This window comes from Pleuronectes platessa, chromosome 12 (assembly GCF_947347685.1).
Source record: "Pleuronectes platessa chromosome 12, fPlePla1.1, whole genome shotgun sequence".
Lineage (NCBI taxonomy): Eukaryota > Metazoa > Chordata > Actinopteri > Pleuronectiformes > Pleuronectidae > Pleuronectes > Pleuronectes platessa.
The window spans coordinates 24,952,579-24,973,757 of NC_070637.1; the positions used below are offsets into that span (position 1 = coordinate 24,952,579).

General features: G+C 45.5%; 2 protein-coding genes across 2 annotated transcripts; both read right to left on the reverse strand.

Annotated features, from left to right (window-relative positions):
• Positions 1-672: 672 nt before the first annotated feature.
• Positions 673-7,707, reverse strand: gpr155b (G protein-coupled receptor 155b). Its single transcript, XM_053436456.1, is given in 21 exon segments — positions 673-1,231; positions 2,049-2,186; positions 2,278-2,342; positions 2,427-2,522; positions 2,610-2,758; positions 3,084-3,161; positions 3,302-3,518; positions 3,651-3,738; positions 3,974-4,058; positions 4,164-4,287; positions 4,408-4,491; positions 4,655-4,810; positions 4,980-5,151; positions 5,469-5,536; positions 5,648-5,800; positions 5,882-6,060; positions 6,178-6,307; positions 6,419-6,566; positions 6,661-6,686; positions 6,689-6,848; positions 7,593-7,707. Coding segments are annotated over 20 exon segments (2,823 nt in total). The 5' UTR covers positions 6,821-6,848; positions 7,593-7,707; the 3' UTR covers positions 673-696.
• A 708-nt stretch (positions 7,708-8,415) lies between these two features.
• On the reverse strand, positions 8,416-20,213 carry wipf1b (WAS/WASL interacting protein family, member 1b). Its single transcript, XM_053436493.1, has 9 exons — positions 19,903-20,213; positions 13,980-14,082; positions 13,664-13,793; positions 13,116-13,304; positions 12,313-13,015; positions 11,754-11,851; positions 11,402-11,623; positions 10,707-10,820; positions 8,416-10,315 (listed from the first exon to the last, which is right to left on the reverse strand). The coding sequence occupies exons 2-9, from the start codon at positions 14,037-14,039 to the stop codon at positions 10,263-10,265; spliced, it is 1,569 nt and encodes a 522-aa protein (XP_053292468.1). The 5' UTR covers positions 14,040-14,082; positions 19,903-20,213; the 3' UTR covers positions 8,416-10,262.
• Positions 20,214-21,179: the final 966 nt, after the last annotated feature.

Consider the following 21,179-nt stretch of genomic DNA (forward strand, 5'->3'; position numbering starts at 1 on the left):
ATCCAGGACGAGTTCATTTCATCCGAGAGGAAAACAAAAACATGGCGATGATGATAACATAGAACGAGCAGGTGAGGAAACCTCTGGTTCTCAGAGCGCAGCCCGGCTGCTCACTGGCAAAGACTAACATACAGTTTACTGGTCTCATCGTCATCTCACAACCACACATCACAGATAACACAACACATCAGGACGGGAGGCTGATGGATGGCAACGTGTCCCTTCAAAATAAAAAAAAGCTTATTCGTACGAACTGAAAACTTTCACTGGCTCTGAGAAATCCAGACAGAAGAGATGAAAAATCAATGATCAGATCTCAGGGCAGCTAAAATCAAAAAACTGAAATCAGGTCCAGGCCAGAGCAGAAAAAAATAAACTCTGAAACAAAACGGTAAATGTGTCTGAGTCGTCAGAGGTTGAGATTTTCCCATCGGGGCCTCAGGGTGGAGCCGGAGGAGCCGAGCAAACAGCAACCACAAGGAAGAGCCTTGAACAAAACGTTAATCCAGGGAAACATGCAGTGAAATGAACCATTTGATATCTGTGTATTTATCAGATGGACACAATCACGTATTAGAGATTGTTGATTTCCAGCATTTGGTGATTGTAGGAGAATCCATGTGGTGAGGAACTTTGATCCGTGGTGGTTGCAGCTCGCGGCCACCAGGCCTCTTCCTCCTCTCCATCGTCTTCCTCTCACGTGTCCTGGGACCGCCCCTCCCCTCCCCCCTGTGTGAACTGGTACCACAGTGTAACCTCGTCCCTGAAGCTGTGGAGACCCGTCAGCTGATCTAACACTCCTCCCCTCTGGAGTCGTTCTCCGTACAGTTGGGCCTCAGCTCGCCCGGCGCACAGTCCCCTCTCCACCAGCCAGTCCACCAGGTCGCTGCCCCGGAACACACCATCGGGACGGGGCTGTGGACGGGATGGGCACGGAGCTGGAACCTGCTGGTGCTGAGGAGTCGATGGGTCGTGAGCTTCGTTGGAGGGGAGCTGGGGAATCTGCTCCTCTGGGATATCGGGGTCAGGGATATTAGTTTGGTGTTCGGTCTCGGGCTCGAGCGTGGGTCGGGGTGGGGGTGAGTACTGGCTGCAGGATTCAGCTGGATCGGGGTTTTGGTGAATCTGGTGAAGATCCTGATGTGCGTGCGGGGGCTGACGGGAGGGGGAAGCTCTCGGAAGCCCATCCTCCTCCTCTTCCTCCTCCTCCAGCCCTCTTCCTCCACCAAACCTGTCATTATCAGAGGAAGGATTCACCTGTCGACCCACTCACACTCTCCCCTGAGCCACTAGGGGGCGACGAAGAGGAGAGGAATGGGGCAGGCAAAGGGAAACAGGGAGGAAATAAAGGAAAGATGAAGGGAAGGAAATAAAGAGGAAAAAGAATAGTGGAGAGAATGTCATGTGTTAGAAGAAAAAGCAAAGAAAAGAACCCAAAACTCAAAAAATCCAGCAGCAAGTATTTTAGTTATTAACCCAGTTATCTGAGAACTTTCCCACTGGTAACCACTTAGTATTAAACAACTTGTGAAAAGGTTAAAACATCAAAGTGGCCATATTATGGTTTTCAGGTTCATGCACAGAAAGAACCGGCCAAGCTGGGAGGAGACCCGCAAACATTAAGATTCAGTCCAGTCTCTGAGGAGCAACAGCAGGACTCACAGATGTCCCTCCGTTAAACACACACTGTAAAACTGGTGGAAACAGACAGTGTAAATGTCTAATGAGTAAATCTGTGTCGAGAGAAACAGCTGTTTGATGGACAGAAAAGAAAAATAACTATCCACAGTTACAGTAGATAACATGCAAAGAGGATGCAGAGACAAATAACACGACTGTGGAAATGAACAGGATCAGAATTAATCCCCCTGGAAACTGCTCAACAGTTCAGATCAGCTGCAGAAATAAAGCTGCAGTTTACTTTCAACTGAATTTAACAAACACAGGAACAGGAATTAATCTGAAATCATATTTACACGTGCTTTCAAAAAAGGGGAACACGATGTACTGTATGACAAATTAAATCAAACACAAAGTAGTGCTCATACCTGCCAGTGTGCACTACGTCCTGGACACACTGGTCTTTGTGGTAGCGGACGAACTGGGTGCAAGTGAGTCTGACGTCCTCTGGAACAGCTGAGGGACTCAAATCCTCACTGTCTCTGCCCTGCCACAGGTTACGCAACCTAACACACACACACATACACACACAATCCCATTTGAACATGATTTCAGAGGAAACTGCACAACACGGTGAAGGAGTCGTTGAGGACTCACCTCTTCTTGAAGGGCAAGAGGATGAGGTGTCTGTCCAGACCAAAGATCCCGAAGGACAGGAAACCCTGAGACACAGAGAAAGAGAGAGACATTCACAGCAGCTCATTTAATGCACACACACACACACACACGTGCACGCACACTGGTACCTGTCCATAGTTGGCCACAGCACAGAAGAACTGGAGCTCGAGGTAAAGTCTTCCTGGATCATCGTTAAACAGCCACCACAGACAGCTGGACAGGTTCTGCATAGAGACAGAGAACATTCATCTGTGTCTGAAGGTTTCAATCAAACACACACACACACACACAAACAAACACACACTCCTCACCGCTAGCAGGCTGACGATGAGCAGCAGGCAGAGCAGGACGTGTCTGACTGTCTGTTTCTCATCGGTGGGTTGAAGCCCGGGCGGCGGCAGGTTGAGCGGCTGCTCTGAGGAGGAAGTCGGCAGCCGGTCGCACGGCGCCCCACTGTGGTCTGGAGAGGGAAGTAACATTACAACTCTACAAAGGGACCGGAGTGACTGTTCAATTCTAGATATGTTATTCTGTCTTATTTATCTTATTTCTATAACAAATAATTGTCAATAGCAAAAGCAAATTATGAATGTATAAAGAAAATCTTGAGATTACAGCTGTAATCTTGTTAGAAGAATGTGAATGTGAATCTCCCTCTGTTTTATTTCCTATATTAATTACTACAGATAATTAATATGAAAGAAGGTTATTCTATTCTATCTGGCTTTTGGAATCTGTTCTTGCAAATTCAATGTAAATAAAGTTATAAAGTGTGTGTTTGTTACCTGTGTGGTTTGTGTGTTCCCTCTGCGTGCTGGCTATCATGTCAGGCAGGGTCTGAACGGGAGAGAAGCTGTGGAGGTCTGACAACACAACACCGTACAAATATTAACTGTCGCTCATCTGTTGAGAATTGAAAGTATAAGGTTATGGGCTCATAAAGGCTTATTTATAAAGCTCTGTTATTGGGTTAAATGTTAACTGACAGACAGAACACTGTAACCTGAGTTGATGCTGCCGACGGGGGAATTCGGCAGCTGTGTCTGCTGTTGTGGATCCTCCAAGCCACCAGGGGGCATCAGCTCATCGATAGGTCCGGTTGCAGCAGCTCTGCTCAGGACCTCGTAACCTCTCTGCTCCCGGTCTCCCTGGCTGAGCCCCATCAGAGATACTGCACCGAGCACCAGGCTGACAGCGAGCACCACCGCTGTGCTGATCATCTGGAGCACAGAGCATCACATATCATTTATGTTCCTGGGATTCATAAGAAATTCTTTATTGAAGGATTTTGAATAGGAAACAAATAGAGTTGTGCACAGCAGAGGTCAAACTGAACAGGGTGTAATTCTAACCTGAGCTCTGCCATAAAAGAAAGCAGAGTCCATGGTATCTGTCCGTTCTCCTGCTATCAGGAGACATCCGACCACCAGGAAGGGGACCCTGCACACACACACACACACACAGACACACACAGACACACACAATGCTTAGGAGAAGTTCATGGGACATAAACATCCACAACAAAATGAACACGCTCCAGGTTCATCAGCCGCCTCTGTGTCAGACAGAAACACAAACTACTTTTGCAACGCATGATATCGAGTTTCGGTTGACGCCTCAAACTAAATCATGGAGGTCCAGTGTGATTAATGTCCTCATCTTCGTGCTGGCTTACCCCCAACCCAAAATCATGAAGACTCCTGGTCGGAGCCTCAGCAGCTCGTCTCTGTTAGTCAGGGCCAGACACAGAGGGATTAGACCTGAAACACAGAACAAAACACACAACATGTTAGCACCAGTTGATTCAGTCTCGAGCCCAACGCAGTCTAATTGATGAGAGTTGATTTGTTAACTGTGACACTCACCCGTCCAAACGTAGGTGCTGTACAAAGAGCCGTACAGCAGAGTGAAGGTGAGAATCTTGCCGACCAGGTTGTCGTCTTGTTTCACCAAGAAGTTCCACAGGATCATACTGACACACACCAGGAACTGAAGCAGAGGACGGTAGAGTCGGTCAGGATAGAATAGGAAAGTGAATGTGAATAACTTGGGCTCAGCTTTGAGAGAAAAACTACCTGAACATATCATATAACAAAGTGAAGCACTGACCTGAGCCAGGAACAGATTTAAGGCAAAGAGGTGAGGAAGTCTGTTAAATTTCCTGCTGAGCAGCATCACGGCTATGGTCCACACCTGAGAGGAGACACGGACAGACGAGCAAATTTCACTTTGCTTGTGTAAATTCTTCCATCAACACGAAGACTCAAGTAAATAGAGACACAGTTTTGAGTATTGACCCACTGGGGGACATTAAAACATGTGTGTTACTTCAAGACACATCTGCAAACAGGCTTACCAGTGCTACAAGGCTGATGATGCTAATGTTGAAGCTAACGTTTTCAAGCTCCGTCACCAGGGGGGTCGGGTCCATCAGAGGGATCGTCAACAACCAGGCCGACACGTAGATGATCGGCGCCGAGAGAAACGTGCTGATGACCATCCCTGACGTGACCTTGAGAGAAGGATGGAGGGAGCTTCACAGTTTATGGGCTTCCATATGGGTCTTGCAATTTCTATATATCATGACAATGTCTCTCGCTCAGTCAGCATAAAAACTTGTTTAAAACAAGTTCTTATAAAGTACCTAATATAAGTAGGATTGCATCATCAACGGTACGTACCACCTCTAGCTCCATATTGTAGTGTGAAGCGTAAATGGCGACACTGGGCGCCGTTGGGAAGACTCCATATAAGAAAGCAAAGTTGGACAAACTGGTGTGGTTGGCATTGGTACTGTTCACTCCCACATCCAGAATATTAACCATGTCTTTACAGACCAGCGGCATCACCAGACTGGAGACAAGAGAAAATCATACAGACATGGATACTGACCAGTGGTTGAACTGGTTAAAGATGAAGATGAAGCTGGGAAACACTTTCCAAATACTAAACACTAAATACCCAGGGACTAACTTCTATGTTTATTACATTTTCTAACATGGTTTTTGAGGCTAGAGCCATTTAGCTAGTGGACACTGAAATATCACGTTATTAAAGATGATATACAACTTTATATATGTACTTTCTTCCAGAAAATACTCAAAACACATGAATATCAATATGCTACCCTAAATAAAATATAAGAAACACACCCTCCCAGTCCCACTTACAGTTTGGCTGTGATGAGGAGAATCAAGGCCACACCAGTGTCTCTGGTGAGTTTTCTTAACTGACCAACCTGCCACAGGAACAGAGGGATTATCTTTCATGATTCCATAGATTTTAATACAGTTAGAAACTAAATTAAGAGGAATAATTTAATTCAAAAACTGAATTAAATGAAACTCACCATCGTGAGGCCGAGGTAAAATAAGGCTGCCCCTCCAAAAGAGTTGGCCAGGCCGTCTATGAACTGCGACAGCACAGCAGGGATCCGTTGACCCAGAGCGAAGTGAGAGATGATTCCCACCATCACCATGAACACTATTGGGTTCTTCAGCACCTGGAGAGGGAGACAGCTTCAGTGAGAAGGTTTCTAAGAAGTCATAGAAAGTTAAAAAGCACAAATAGGACTACAGTATACCTGTAAGACCACAACTCCCACGATGGCTAGGGTGCTTTGCTGCGGATGACTGCTCTGCTTCCATCTCTGCACCTCACAAAGGGCGAAGCCGATGGGGTTGAGGAGCATGAGGGAGACCGGGGCGACCAGGTAGATGTACTGGAGGTATTCTGGATATGTGCTACGATACAAAGCATCAACTAGAAACAACAGCGACAGAGAGAGAAAGAGATATGAACCCTTTGAGTCTTAGACAGTATTTGTCTTCACTGATGATTTGTGTGAGTGAGTGTGTGTGTGTGTGTTGCCTGCCTCACCTATAGGGTATCCCAGGGCAAAGTCATTGCTTTGTGTAGCAAAGATGGCATAGAGACCGGCCTTGCTGTACCTGTTTTCTGGACCGGCCACAATCAGTGTCAGGACACACACCAGCACAAACACTGTCACCTGCACACAGGATCAGAGCCAGGAGGTCCAGGATGTGTTACATCTTAAGTAAATACACACAAACTTTAAAAGTGTGAACAAAAGCAGAGAAACACAAAAAAAAAAGCCAACCTTCGCGACCAGGACGCTCCAGAGAAACGCCCAGATGACGTCTCCGAAGTCCAACAGCACCATGTTTTTGAAGAGCAGAGCTGGAAGAGCAAACTTCGACACAAAGTTCCCCAAACCCTTCGACTGGTTCTCCGTGATGACATCGGCCCTGTACGCAGTCATGGAAGAAACACTCTTGAATACACAGATATCAACAGTGACAAAATATTTGTTGACACACACTCACACACACACACACGTACCTGCCGGCAATGTAGCCACACAATATATGATACCGAAGCACTCGAGGAGAGCTGGGAACAGTTTGTCTATGGACATGTGGGGCACACCAGCCGTTCCTGCAAGGGAATTATGGGATATGTTCTTCCCGTGAATCAACACATAGCTGTTGGTGGTCTCCATGTTGATGATGGGCTGGGCAATATCAGCACTATGGAGGTAGACAAGAGAAGAACAAATCATATCATTAGTGGCAGGAGGACATTGTTGGAGGAAACAAAGAAAAAGGAAAAGTGAAAGTGACCGAGTAAAAACACCAAACAAGACTGAATATTGAAGCACATTACACTCGTTGGTGAGAACTAAAATGAGCAAAGGCTGCAGGACAGACGCCGACCTGGTGTTGTTGTTATTATTGGTAAACAAAAAACGTTAGTTAGCTAGCTATTGTTAGCAAAAACAGTTCATAATAACGCACTACGCAGCGTTTCACGCAAGCAGCAGTAGCACGTCCACAGACAGTACTATGTGTGTGACACGTTTAATGACAGTATTGCTGATAAAGAGTAAAAACTACACGTAGGGGCCATCTTGGATTTCGAAATCAGGGGGTGGTGAGGTTCCTCCAATTTGAGGGGGGCCGCTCTAATTGGGCTTATTGTGTGGGTGCCCAGAATCCTGAGTTACGCCTCTGCGCGTGAACAAACAGTCACATGAGTTACCGCAGGGAATCGAACCCGCTTCACTCGATGACCACTGATTCACACAGTTCAACAACAGTCGACCTGATGTAGGGTCACGTGAAACGAGACGATCAGCTGCCCACAGCCGTTAGCTTCAGCTAGCTACATGCTAAAAACACCAGGGGGACACAGCGCGTCACTTGAGCTCTGTCCGCCACATCTGGATGGAGCAGCTGATCCTAGAGCAGCTGGACGTGAAGCTGATACCTCACCTCTGTGTCCTTCCTCTTCCTCTTCTTCCTCTTCTTCTTCTTCTTCACAAACACATGATCCTCCGGAGCTGCTCCGTGTTTTCACCGCTTCAAGCTCTGACAGCTGCCAGCAGAGGCCAAGCCCTGTACCCCCGACTGAAGGGCCATTCAGCCAATCAGCAGCAGCATAGACGTCACAAGCGAACGCTGATTGGGTAGAAAAGGTGCACGAGCGATGCTGCGCGAACGTGATGAGAAGTCTGATATAAATCTTTTTTTGGGATTTATACGAATAAAGAAATGCATCATGGGACTTTATGGATTTTTGGTTACATAGAATATGTCCCCGTCTCCTTTAGTGTCAGGATGCAATTTTATTTATATATTTATTATGATAATATTTTGTTTACAGCACACTGCTTTCCATTTATGTTAAATAAAACTACCTTGTATGGGACATTGTCATTTCCACCATTTTAATGAATGAATATTGAACTATTAATTAATTTGTTTACAGGTATGCTTTATTTTAAAAGGAGAATAACTAATGCCTGCAGGTATTTATTATAGGTACAAATTGTGCTAATGATAACAAATAAATACATCATTATAGACAAATTTCCAGACGTCTTAAATATCATGACACATTTTTGTATCAAATTATTACCCAATTTTATTGCACAAAAGTATAAATGATGCATACCACTTATCTGATAATACAAAACCCAGTCACTACGTCTGGATGCTGACGCTACAACTCTCCATCCTTGTTTATACATAAATGATTTACAACCTATTGTCCAATAAAAGCACATTTCAGCCCAAGTGAAGCACAGAAAGCAGCTTAAAGCATTTGTATTTATTTATGTAAATAGACTTTATTCGTGTGTGATTGTCTTAAAGTAGAAGTTTCTTTGTCCAGCACTTGATAATAATACATCACGTATACAAAAGACCGCTCAAAGCAGTGCTGGGTGAAGCAAAACATCTTAATACTGCACAGTTCTTAGACATAACTTAAAAATAATACAGTCCTTCAATAGCACTGGATTAAATCTCACAGGCACAAACACGGCTCCTTCACTGCTGCTCTAAACAAAAACAGCAAAAATAATAATAAATCAGAAACTGTAAACCAACACCCTGTCCTCTAAAACATCTGTCATACACATCACATGCACGCTAATATCACACGTGACAAAATGAAAAGTACCGATCAGTGGATCCAACAGAAACACATACATGTGAGTAAACAATGTGAAGGCACACGTGGCTTTGGCAAATCAAACGTGCACATCCCCCCCCCGAATGTTTAATGCAGCAGTGGCAGGAAGCTGGAGCCATTTATAGTTTGGTTTCATGTCTAAGTATTGATGCTTTACTCAAGACACATTTGCTTAATAATGTAGATCAGGGGTTTTCCAGGTCTGAGACCATGGACGCCCCCCCCCCCCCCCTGCCCTCTCCACAAGAGGCACAAACTCACATTACTTGCTTGGTTTTGCTAACTTTCGTGATACCTGTGTGATTATGGTCGAGTTATTTAACCCTACAGACACTCAGCTGAGCAAATGTAGCCTAACTTTGCTGTTTAATGTAACTTCAGATTAAATCAAACACATTAGAACGGTCCATCTTAAGGCATTTACTGGTTTCGGACTGAGAAAGTGGGAAACACAGGAACATTCCCCCTAACTACTGAATCTCTATCACTGAATAACACACATTGGGTTTATTCTACCTGATCTCCTTCTGATGATACATGTGAAAACCTTGAAAACCTTGGCTCTGAATGACAGGGCCATCCAGCTGCTGTATTGCTTTATTGTTTTTACATCAACAGAGGTGATCAAACCCTGGAGAGCAAACTTTTATTTACATCATTTAAGGCACAAAAGGCTATTTCCCTCAACTGCTTAAACAGCCTCAAAGTACAATCCTGAACAGAAAAAGGCACAATGAGAGAAACAGCTTATTGAAACACTTTAGGAAAGCAACTGGTTGCAATATTATAACCATTAAAGAATGACTTATCCATATATTTATGATTTAACGGGGAGAACATGCTAACTGCACACAGAAAGACGAGTGAGGTGAAGGAGCTAGCCCCTGTGACGCCGTGACGCCCTCACATGTTGAACTACATTTCACAGAACGCTGTCGGGGGGGTTGTAAACAGGTTTGGGGAAGTCACATGTCCAACCTGTCAAATGCTGCTCTATCTGTCGAGCTGGTTTTCTGAAAGTGCAGCTTGTTGATAAAATATAATAAGCAGGCAATGTGTGGACTGTGGAGGAAAGAAAAGAAGTTTATGAAAAACACTTTAGTTCTTGAGTTCTTCACGTTTCACCACAGCCACATCGACAAAGCAACTTCCACTCACATGGTTGTAAACCATAAAAAAAACATATTTCACTTCTAGTACCCAAAGAGGTACGAGTCTATTTGACATCTGATCTGAACACAGTGTACCGCAGGAGAAACAGGCTTTGGTCTTTCAGAGGCACGTGATGTAAACTCCATGGTGGTTGTTTGGTGAGTCTGTCCTTTTACTTGGTCGACTGTGTTTCACACGTTGAGGTCACCACAAATAACAAACGCTGTCGTTGAAAGCAAAATGAGAGCAACACAGACGAGGAGGGAAACAGAGAGAGGAGAGTTCCAGGTGTGGTCGTGGCGGCTGCCTCCTCTTCACCTGGGTATCGGAGGAAGAGGAGGAGCTCCTCTCTCCTTTTTACCAGAACCTGGAGAGAAGGAATAAAAGAGGAGTCAGGGTTTTGTATTCACGGTAACAAAAAAAATCCTCCACCAGGTGGCACTGTGATTTCAGAGGAATCTTACAGGATAAAGATATATAATTTATTATTTAAATCTTTAAAGTGAACCGACTTGTTACTGAGTTTTCACTTGTCACTGCAGACTAACATAATATTTAGAAGACATTTTCTCCACTGGTATCATGAGACAGTGAGAAACTGTAGGTTTCTATGAAAACTGCAGCATTCAGGCATCGGATGATTCTTTTGGATCCTGAATATCTTCACACAAACATTTTGGAGATATACTCTAATAACCCAAAGGTGACATGAGCATGTTTAAATCATATCAAGACACGTGTGCATGTCTGTGTCTGACCTCTGCTGTCAGTCTTGCCGATCTTGCTGGGGTAGCTCTTCTGGGAGGGCACGTAGGGCTCCGGGGGAGGGAAGTCCGACACCGGATGGAAGGTGAAGCGACACTCCCACTCGTCTGTGAAAGGAGAGAAATGGAGATCAGTGGTCGTCGTGCACATCAGAGGCACTCAGAGCTCCAGAGAGGTGTAATGAAGGAAGTGACACAGATCTGTGCAGAAAAGATGATTTAAAAACTCAGGCACTCGGGCGCTCGGGGACCCCCCCCCCCCCCCCTCTCACTACCTGTCTGCACCATTCAAACTTACTGTCTTGGTTCAATGGGACAAAACCAACACACTGGGAGGTCAGTGAGTTTCTCTGCCATCGCTGAACACAGTGGAACTTGTGGCAAAAACAACACTGGGGGGGAGCGGTAGGTTTCTCTTGTGCCAACTATGCGAGGAGCCTCAACCAGGCAAGTAACTGAAATCTGCCTGCGCTCCACAAGTTTATTTATTGTATATTAAATTTAAACTTTGCTTGATTACATGGTTTTTATTGTTATTAAATCTATTCTGCTGCTTCCCCTGCAGATGAAGTTCATTATTTCTGGGTTTCGTTTGTGTCTTGTTTCATATCTGCTCCGAGTTTTCTCCACAATTTCTTCTATGAATATTCAAACACACCAGACCGGCACCAACGAGGAGACCGACTCACCCTGGATCTGGTTGTGGTGAGAGTTCTGGAAGCCGTTACCCATGGGTGGCGGAGGAGGGGGAGGGGCTCCTCCCGCCCCGGGCCTGTCTGGAGGGAGGGGGGGTCTACCGCCACCGCGATGGGGATCCGGGGCTGGCCGACCAATCGGAGAGGGAGCAGCCGATGACCTCACACTGCCCCCGCCCACGCTGCGACCTGAGGGAGGAGGGGGAGGAAGAGGCCCTATGGAGGAGAAAGTGAGCCGGTGAATAATGGCTCCTGAAGTTATTGAAAAATAGGTGGCACAAATTTGTCATCTCTTTTAAATGAGTTGTGTAATCCACTGCGAGGCCAAAAGATGAATGTGGTTCACCTGTGCGTACTGATGGGATCCTCCCGAGAGAGGGCGGCCTCTCGTTGGGGGGGGGAGGGAGGGGCCCTGTCCGGCTATGAGGCGGAGCTTGACCGAGGCTGAGGAGGATGACAAGCAGAAATCTGATTATCAGTTTCACAATATCTTGAAAGGGGGAACGTGGCACATGATGGTCAAACATCCAGAAGCTAACTTCCAGTTACCAAATCACATGGGGCGGATTTAACCTGTACAACTGGAAACAAACATCCTCTCCATAAGAACATGTATGTTGTAGAAAATATAAACATCACAAGTTAAAAACAAGATGCAAGTTGTATTTGGGAGTTACCGTGGTTAAACAAAGTTACGAAAGTTCCTGTTTCTGCCGGAGAGACGGAAGTATTTATATGTATTTATATTCTGTACTAATAGAAGCATGATTCTCAGAATATTAGATTTGAATCTATCCAACCATCGGTTCAACTATCATGAATATTATCTCAGCGTCTGAAACACATCTGGCTTCACTGCGACTCAGAACCGCGAATGACAATTAGAAGTAGAACCTCCCCGGTACCTGCTGAGCGAGCTGTTCCTCTGGGGCAGACGGGGGGTGCTGTGGTCGTCCCCTCCAGGTGGGGTGGGCGGGAGAGCCGGTCGCCCCGGTGGGAGAGGAGGCCCCCCCCCAACGGGTGAGGAGCGAGGAGATAAGGAGCTGGAGACAGAGGAGGGTGGTTTGGAGTTGACAGAGGGGGGAGGAGGGGGCATGTCACGGGGCATGGAGGGCCGATGACCTCCCATAGGAGCTGGTGGTGGCGGGGGCCGGTCGTCGGGAAGCGGGGGTCTCCCTCCAGGAGCCGCGGGCACGGGTGGTCGGCTGCTGCTCGGAGGTGGAGGAGGAGGTGCAGAGAAGCCCGGTCTTGACCCAAGTGAGGAGCCTCCCGGTGGGGGAGGGAGAGGTCCGTGTCTCCCTGGGGGAACACTGGGAGTTATAGGAATCGAGGCCGGGCTGGGTCTGGGTCCTCCAGGGAGCGATGGGGGAGGCGGGCCCCCGCGGGACTGGAAGGCCTGGGTTGGTCGAGGTGTGTTGGGTACAGGGGGAGGGGGGCCTCCTGGAGTTTCCTGTCTGGATGAGAAGTTGGGGCGTCCCCTGGGAAGGTCGGGGGCGCTGCTCCGCCCGCCACCAGGGGCTCCTGGGAGTTTAGGTGGTCCACCGAAGGGGCTGGGGCCACCGGAGCGGCCCCCTGGGGGGAGCACAGGTCCTCGGCTGGGTGCAGAGTCTGGAGGGAGGAAAAGGTTCCATTAATTGTGTTACCAGATGCAGTTTGTATTTGTGTTGTTCATCTTCATCAGTATTAGATTTATATATATTTATTTTACCAGTGGAGTCTCTGTTTCCTGCAGACCTCAGTTTTGGCATCCCTCCTGCAAACAGACCTCCTAAACCTCCTCCGCCACCTCCACCTCCTCCTCCACCACCTCCACCTCCTCCTCCTCCTCCTCCTCCTCCTCCTCCTCCTCCTCCTCCTCCTCTGCCTCCACCTCCACCTCCTCCTCCTCCTTTGGGTTCTGAGAGGATAAACAAAGACTTCATGATTTTCTGAATTGCAGGATATCTGCTCTGCACACAATCTGTTTTGCTTCACACTTGTATAAGCATGTTGGTCTTTAGTCCCTCTAGTTCTTTCAAAATCTCACCATTATTATTTATTTCCTTGTTTTTTGTAAACTATGAGTTTTAGGACCGTATATAAAGATGGTGGACGTGTCTCCACTTCCTGCCACGATCCAGAAATGAAGCCAAAAATATCCCAGGTACGAACGCCGCCATCTTGCACATTTGAAGCTAGCTATCATCATTAAACTCACCCGCTTTAGTGTGAGTAACCTGGATAACTAACAACTAACTAGGGCTCTTGTTAACTTACGGTCCAGGAGCGGTCCACTGCGGTCATTGGTGACAGTTTTCTTTAATCTGGCTCCTTTAGAGATGTCGGTCAACAGAGCGTTCCGTCCCTGCTGCTCGGATTTTTTCAGATTTGGTTTCGTTGTGTTGGCCTGAAACACACACAAACACACACACACACACACACACACACACACACACACAGACACAGACACACACACACACACAGGGTTATATAGTCGCGGAGTCAGAGTTAAACTGCAGAAAACTAAAACTGCTTATGTAGATGTGAAAGACAGTGAGTGGACATCACAGGAGCAAATGTGTCTCTGACTCACAACAGCTAAGGTGGGAGGAGGGGGAGGCCCGGGGGGCGGTGGGGGAGGTGGGGCTGGCATCGTCCTCTCTCCAGTTCACTCTATCTGCACTGGACGCTGCACCCTGGAGGACGGACCACACAACACACTTCATCAGACAGAGCAGCACGGGAATCGAACTCACGGGTTCTGCAGGTGCTTCAGCAGCCGCACCGCTTCCTGGAACCGCAAATGGGAAAAACAAATAGTTCCCTGCAAACTCATTATGAATGCAGCCTCAGCATCACTTCATTATGAAAGTGCAACGGGAGCTCATTGATTTTTCTCTGCTATTTTCAGAACGGGACAGGCGCCAGGAAATTACTCACAATTATTAAAATCACTGATAATAATAGAATAAATAATCAATTATTCATATAGCACCTTTCAAAACACAGTTACAAGCTGCTTCACAAGTTAAAAACTAAAGACTGAAGCCAATGATCAACCTGAAAAGACAGATTCCAGGAGAAGTGTGTATCTCACTATCTACTCACACTGTGGCTTTATTTTATGCAGAAAAGACAAATTAAGTTCATGCAGAAACACAGTGGTTGTTTCAATTGTGAACATTTTAAGGGAGAGTTGATAATATCATGAATTCTTGGAGGGACTGAAAGTTCAAACAGCCCGAGGACAAAAGATTTCACTGCTTTAAATATGTCAAGAAAAACCGGTTTCATCAGTGATCAGGTGGTAAGAGCACAGACAGACTCATTATTAATAATTAATATGTCAGGAACCTGAGTGATAAGTTCCCTAAAACACAACTTTACAACACACACTTTATCTAGAGCTTGATTTGAAAAGGTCAGACACCCAATGTCTGCGTTTCTGTTCATGCTGTACCTCAAAAGGCACTTTCAAAATAAAACACATCCTCAGTTCAACATTTTATCAGGCAAACAACCACAAACACGTTTCTGACTGATTTGAGAACAGCTGCGGACACATGTCTGACTCTCGTGTGACCTTCATCATCTCACAGGGGTCGCGGCATCGTGACCGGTGAGACTGGAAAACACGCACATACATCAATGATGCATACTTCAGATAAAGACGTTAAGAATTCGAGAGCCAGTTAAACGAGAAGAAGAAGAACGACAGTACAACCTGCTCCCTCCGTGCATTCTTTCACATTCACACCCAAATCCTCCTGTTTCCCGTCACTTCACTTCTCACACAGCTCGGCCTCTCGCTTCATTTTTAAAATCACACACAGGTCACACCTCTTACTTCCTGTGTGCTGCTGACAAACAGGAAGTCTCCGGCACCGCAGCTATCCGGTTACCAGGACGGGGAGGATGATACCTCTGCATCTCAGCTTCCTATAAATTCTCCTCCCTGCTTCCTCTCAGCCGTGCATCAGCACCTCAGACGTCTTCATCACATTTGTTTTTCCTCCTTCTCTCCGGTTCTGCACTGTCCTGAAGTTCCTGCTCTACCAGCACACGAGGTGAACTCCTCTTTCTGCCTCATCCAATCTGACTGACTTGGTCTCCATTGGTGTTAGAAGACACAGATGAGAGGAAGGAGGACAGTTATGTTCACCGTTTTGCCGCAGCCTCTGATATGAATTATTATCACCGATACACACGCTCGACCAATCAGCTCAGCATCAAACACTTGAACAGACATCAGTGTGATAAGAAAAACATAACATGACAAAAACTATCTTAGAAAAAGCTCCAGGTCCCGTCTTCCAACATGGAGGAGGATGTGTATATGGCCTATACTGTAGTCAGCCACCAGGGGGCGACCCAGGTGGTTTGGCTTCAACTTTCGAGGGTTGTCATGTTGTCCATCTACCAGATATGCATCAAATTAAAAAGATTCTATTCTGCTCATATACCTGGAAGACTAATGACATTACTATGAACCTCGGTTATACTCAGCTGCAAGTAGGGCTCAGTACTTTAATACTTAAAGTCTTCATATAGTCATTTAGTGTTTTCCTCTGAATCTCATTCTATAGGAAAATATTCAGCCCATTATCATGAAGTAAATCTCTCCAGTGAACAGACAGATGACCAACTGATTTCACATGAGGTGTCACATGACGTTCACAACCTCGCCACTGTTTCATCAGCACAGACAAATATGACATGTTTATTGAAATGATCATTCAATCTTCAGCCTGATACTTAATGGGCCAGTTAATGTGTTTTTAAAAGATAAGTTCTTTATATTTATCTTCCATGTGACTGTCGAGAGCTTAAACCTTTTCATACAGATTGTGAATGACCGAGATGTCTGAGAGTGGAAGTTAATAAGTTAATCAAATTTGTGACATACAATTACAATCTGTTAACTCTCTATTTAATCAAATAATGAAACTTAAGCCTGCTATGAGTCCTTCTCCAGTGAGACCAGTGAACCAGTCCTTGGCAGGGGAGTGGTACTGGTTTGCAAACTTGAGCTGAACAGGAAAACGTCGCTCACAGATCAGAACTGGCAGCCGGAGCCTCGCCGGCAGATTCAAAGATTCAAAGATTCAAAGATTCAAAGATTCAAAGCCAAACGCACACGTGTGTGTTCCCACTGGGGCTACACAACAAGGTTTTGGAAGTTTCCGCTCACCACACAGAACTTTAAGGGAAGGAAAGACAACAAGAAAGAAGTGAGAGTCGAACCCTGTCCCAGTCTCATGAACACAACTGAAGAGTTCTCAGTTTTCATCAGGATGTAGAGAGTCACCACATCGACTCGTTTCCTGCAGCAGCGATGACTCGGAGGTGAAGCATCAGATTAAACATCAATAAGGTAAAAACCCTCTGATGGGGAAGTGGGAAAATGTAATTTACACAACGTCTTTCAGAAACATTCAGATGTAAAGAAACATGTGAACTGAGTCCAGATAGAAAGTGACTGTCAGTTTGTGAAAGACGTCTACTTCCGTCAGAGGAAACAGGCCTGTGTTGAAACATGCACAACTTCTTTCTTTTCTGGATAGCACACACGAGTACACACACACACACACACGAGTACACACATGCAAACACACACACAGTCTAATATTAGCTAAGCATTCACAATAGCTGCCTTGAAAAGAGAGAGAGAGAAGTTTAGGGGGGAAAGGCAGATATGAGGGATTCCAGGGTGTGGACCCTTTGAAGAGTCACCTTCAGGACACACACACACACACACATGCACACACAACACAGACACACACTATGGCTTACATATGTTTCAGTTTAAAACTTCCCATAAAAAAGGTTTCTCCATCCTGCCACTGAACCCCCTCCACAGCCTCATTAGAGTACCTACACACACACAGACACACACAGACACACACACACAGACACACACACTAGCCTGAATGTTTAACCCGTGTTAAACCTGATCTTTCTACAAAATAAAACATGGATAAATTCTGAAACTCCATATCTTCTAATCTTCAGTGCTTCTATGCGTCTGATTTATCTCTCACATTGTGTTTAAAGGAAAACGTAAAGTGACTGTTTGAGGAGAGCAGCACAGACAGAAAGCACAGACAGAAGGCACAGACAGAAGGCACAGACAGAAGGCACAGACAGAAGGCACAGACAGAAGGCACAGACAGAAGGCACAGACAGAAAGCACAGACAGAAGGCACAGACAGAAGGCACAGACAGAAGGCCCAGACAGAAGGCACAGACAGAAAGCATAGACAGAGAGCACAGACAGAAGGCACAGACAGAAGGCACAGACAGAAAGCACAGACAGAAGGCACAGACAGAAGGCACAGACAGAAAGCCCAGACAGAAGGCACAGACAGAAAGCATAGACAGAGAGCACAGACAGAAGGCACAGACAGAAAGCATAGACAGAAAGCACTGACAGAAAGCACAGACTGAAACACAGACAGAAAGCACAGACAGAAAGCACAGACAGATAGCACAGACAGAAGGCACAGACAGAAAGCACACTCAGAAGGCACAGACAGAATGCACAGACAGAAAGCACAGACAGAAAGCACAGACAGAAAGCACAGACAGAAGCAGAGACAGAAAGCACCGACAGAAGCACAGACAGAGAGCACAGTCAGAAAGCAGACAGAAGCACAGACAGAAGCACAGACAGAGAGCACAGACAGAGAGCACAGACAGAGAGCACAGACAGAAAGCACAGACAGAGAGCACAGTCAGAAAGCAGACAGAAGCACAGACAGAAGCACAGACAGAGAGCACAGACAGAGAGCACAGACAGAGAGCACAGACAGAAAGCACAGACAGAAAGCACAGACAGAAAGCACAGACAGAAGCAGAGACAGAAAGCACCAACAGAAGCACAGACAGAAGCAGAGACAGAAAGCACCAACAGAAGCACAGACAGAAAGCACAGTCAGAAAGCAGACAGAAGCACAGACAGAGACCACAGACAGAGATCACAGACAGAGAGCACAGACAGAGAGCACAGTCAGAAAGCAGACAGAAGCACAGACAGAAGCACAGACTGAAAGCACAGACAGAAATGGCCGCAGGTCACCTTTACAGTTTCAGAAAGAAAAACGGCAACCAGCATCACCACAGACCAAACGAAGAGCCCAGTACAGTCAGGTTCAGAACAGACTCTGCACCAGTTGTGTTTGTGTGCGTTGTGTTTTTTTCAGGCATTGTGTTATCAGTGCCTGGACGTATATATGTAGCATCGTGTTGTCACCTCCCAACACTTTTCACTCAACTCGAAAAGTTCCCAAACAATAAGACAATTGAACACACCTCATGTAAAACATTCATTATAATATATATATATATGAAAATGTCTCCACTGGTGATGAACGTGTGAAACACAAAGTGCTGCTGCTCAGACCTGGAGTGTATTTTCAACGTGACCTCGGTGAAAAGGTAATTTCAGACATTTCAAAACGAGGCCCGGGTTAGAAATAAATGTGTCGGCTGTGCAGGAACAGTGCTGAGTGGCTGAGCTAACATCCTGTGGTGGACACACACACACACACACACACACACACACACACACACACACACACACACACACACACACACACACACACACACACACACACACACACACACACACACACACACACACACACACACACACACACACACACACACCAGCCGTAACACAAGTGCTTAATTTATACTTTTAGGAATTGAAGTTTTATTTGAAGAAATGATGCTCGGCAGGTTAAATTTACCTACGAATTAATTAACTGCTGAGAACATTTCATATTGGAGAAGTTCACAGATGAGTAACTTCCTCCAGAGGCTTGTTTGTATTTGTCTTGACCATGAAGGGAATTCTGAGTGTGAGTGTTGCTGTGTAAGCAAAACACGAGACTTCAGGACATTAGACAGCAGACGTGACCTTGAACAACCTGACCTTGACCTCTGACCTTCCTGTGGAGCTGAGCACTACAAACACACTGACAAGATACTTAGGAGCAAATAAAACCAGACAATGCTCGAGGAGGCAAATCAATATTCCCATTAGTCACCAACTGGCAGAGTCCCAACTTTATAAAGGTTTAAAAATACTCACTGAGCCTTCGGTTATAAAACACATGAACAACAAATCAATTATCTGAATACTGTGGATTTTCAATAAATCAATTAAGATTGAGAGCCAGATCGTTTCAGTCCAAACAGGAAACACCAGGTCAGATGGTTTTAACAAGACTGGGCTGTCGTCTTCCATTAAACTGCAGCCACACACACACACACACACACACACACACACACACACACACACACACACACACACACACACACAGACACACACAGACACACACACACGCAGTTCATTTAGTTAATTTACTTCATCACAACAAGCAGAAAAACAACTGCAGAGAAGAAGAAACACGCTTCAGGCAAATCGACTCTAATCTTCTCTTTTCTTTACTTTTGCAACGTGCGGTAAATTTGACATCGGAGGAAGAACACACATCAGCGTCTCTACTCACTCAGTCTGTGTCCATAGAAGAATCCGCAGCGAGTTCAGGAGACAGCAGAAGAAGCTCCTTAGTTCATTCCTCGGGAAAATACAAAAAGTGAAGAGCAGCCACGCAAAGAGCTGAAAACAGAGAAAAAGAGGAAGATCAGCAGCAGCTAAAAATGTGTTAAAAGTACATTCAGAGTCGAGCTGCACTTCTTGATTCCTCTTCCTCTAAACCCAGAAGAGAAGAAGTCAGACACGCACACCCGCACACACACACACAACCACACACGCCTTATATACAGCAAACACCACTTCCTCTTTCTCAGTTCTCCCATAGAGTGTATATAGTTCCTCAACTGGGGGAGGGATTCCCACTGTGGCTCTGGATTCAAATGAAGTCTGTAATGACGTGTCATCATAAAATAACCATGTTTATGATTTAAAGAGATAATTTCAACCATCCTGGAAGAAGGTCACAAAAAATATAAGAATACAAGACATTTGGCGAGAACCACCTCCACAATCCTCTGAATGTAGAATAACAAATAATTTAAATCAATATTAATATTGACAAATGCATTAAATAACTATTTAAGTAAGTAGCAGCATCCTCACTATTTATAATGCATTTTGAAATATTGGAACGGAGAAAGGGAACGTTAGTGTCATGCAGCCTAAACACAAAACTGTGCAGCCAATGCATGTTTGGAGTTATAATCATAATCTAAACAGTTTAGTCGATTTTTGGGGTTTAAATTAGTCAGATTAATGAATGAATCTCCTGCGTATGGATGTAAATATTTATAAAATTGGATCTCCTCTCAACTGATGACAGATTCCAGGCTGTACGTCCGCTGCATGTTCTTGAGACGAAGACAAAGAAAAGCTCATGACGTCAAAAGCATGAGACATCAGCACAGAACAGGGATTGTTGACACGCAAAGTTCGGCCGTGACTCAGTGCACGTAATCCTGTGCAGCCCGATGAACACGATGCAGAAGCAAGAGACGAAGAGGAAGAAGAAGAAGAAGAAGAAGAAGACGCAGTAGTAATCACTGGAGGAGAGTCCAGGACAAGTGATGGTGCAAATCACAGAAAGTAAAAGGGCTGTGTGACGCTGCTCCAGATTTCTGAGTCGTGTAATTCACTATAAATCAATCTCATGGTCTATTTAGAGTTGTTGTTTTCATTGTGTGTCACTAAATCTCACGAAGCTGAGATATAACATCTTTCCTCCTTGTTGAGCAGCTGCGAGAGGACTCTTTTCTGCTTCATCATTTCTGAGACACACGAGAGATCAGA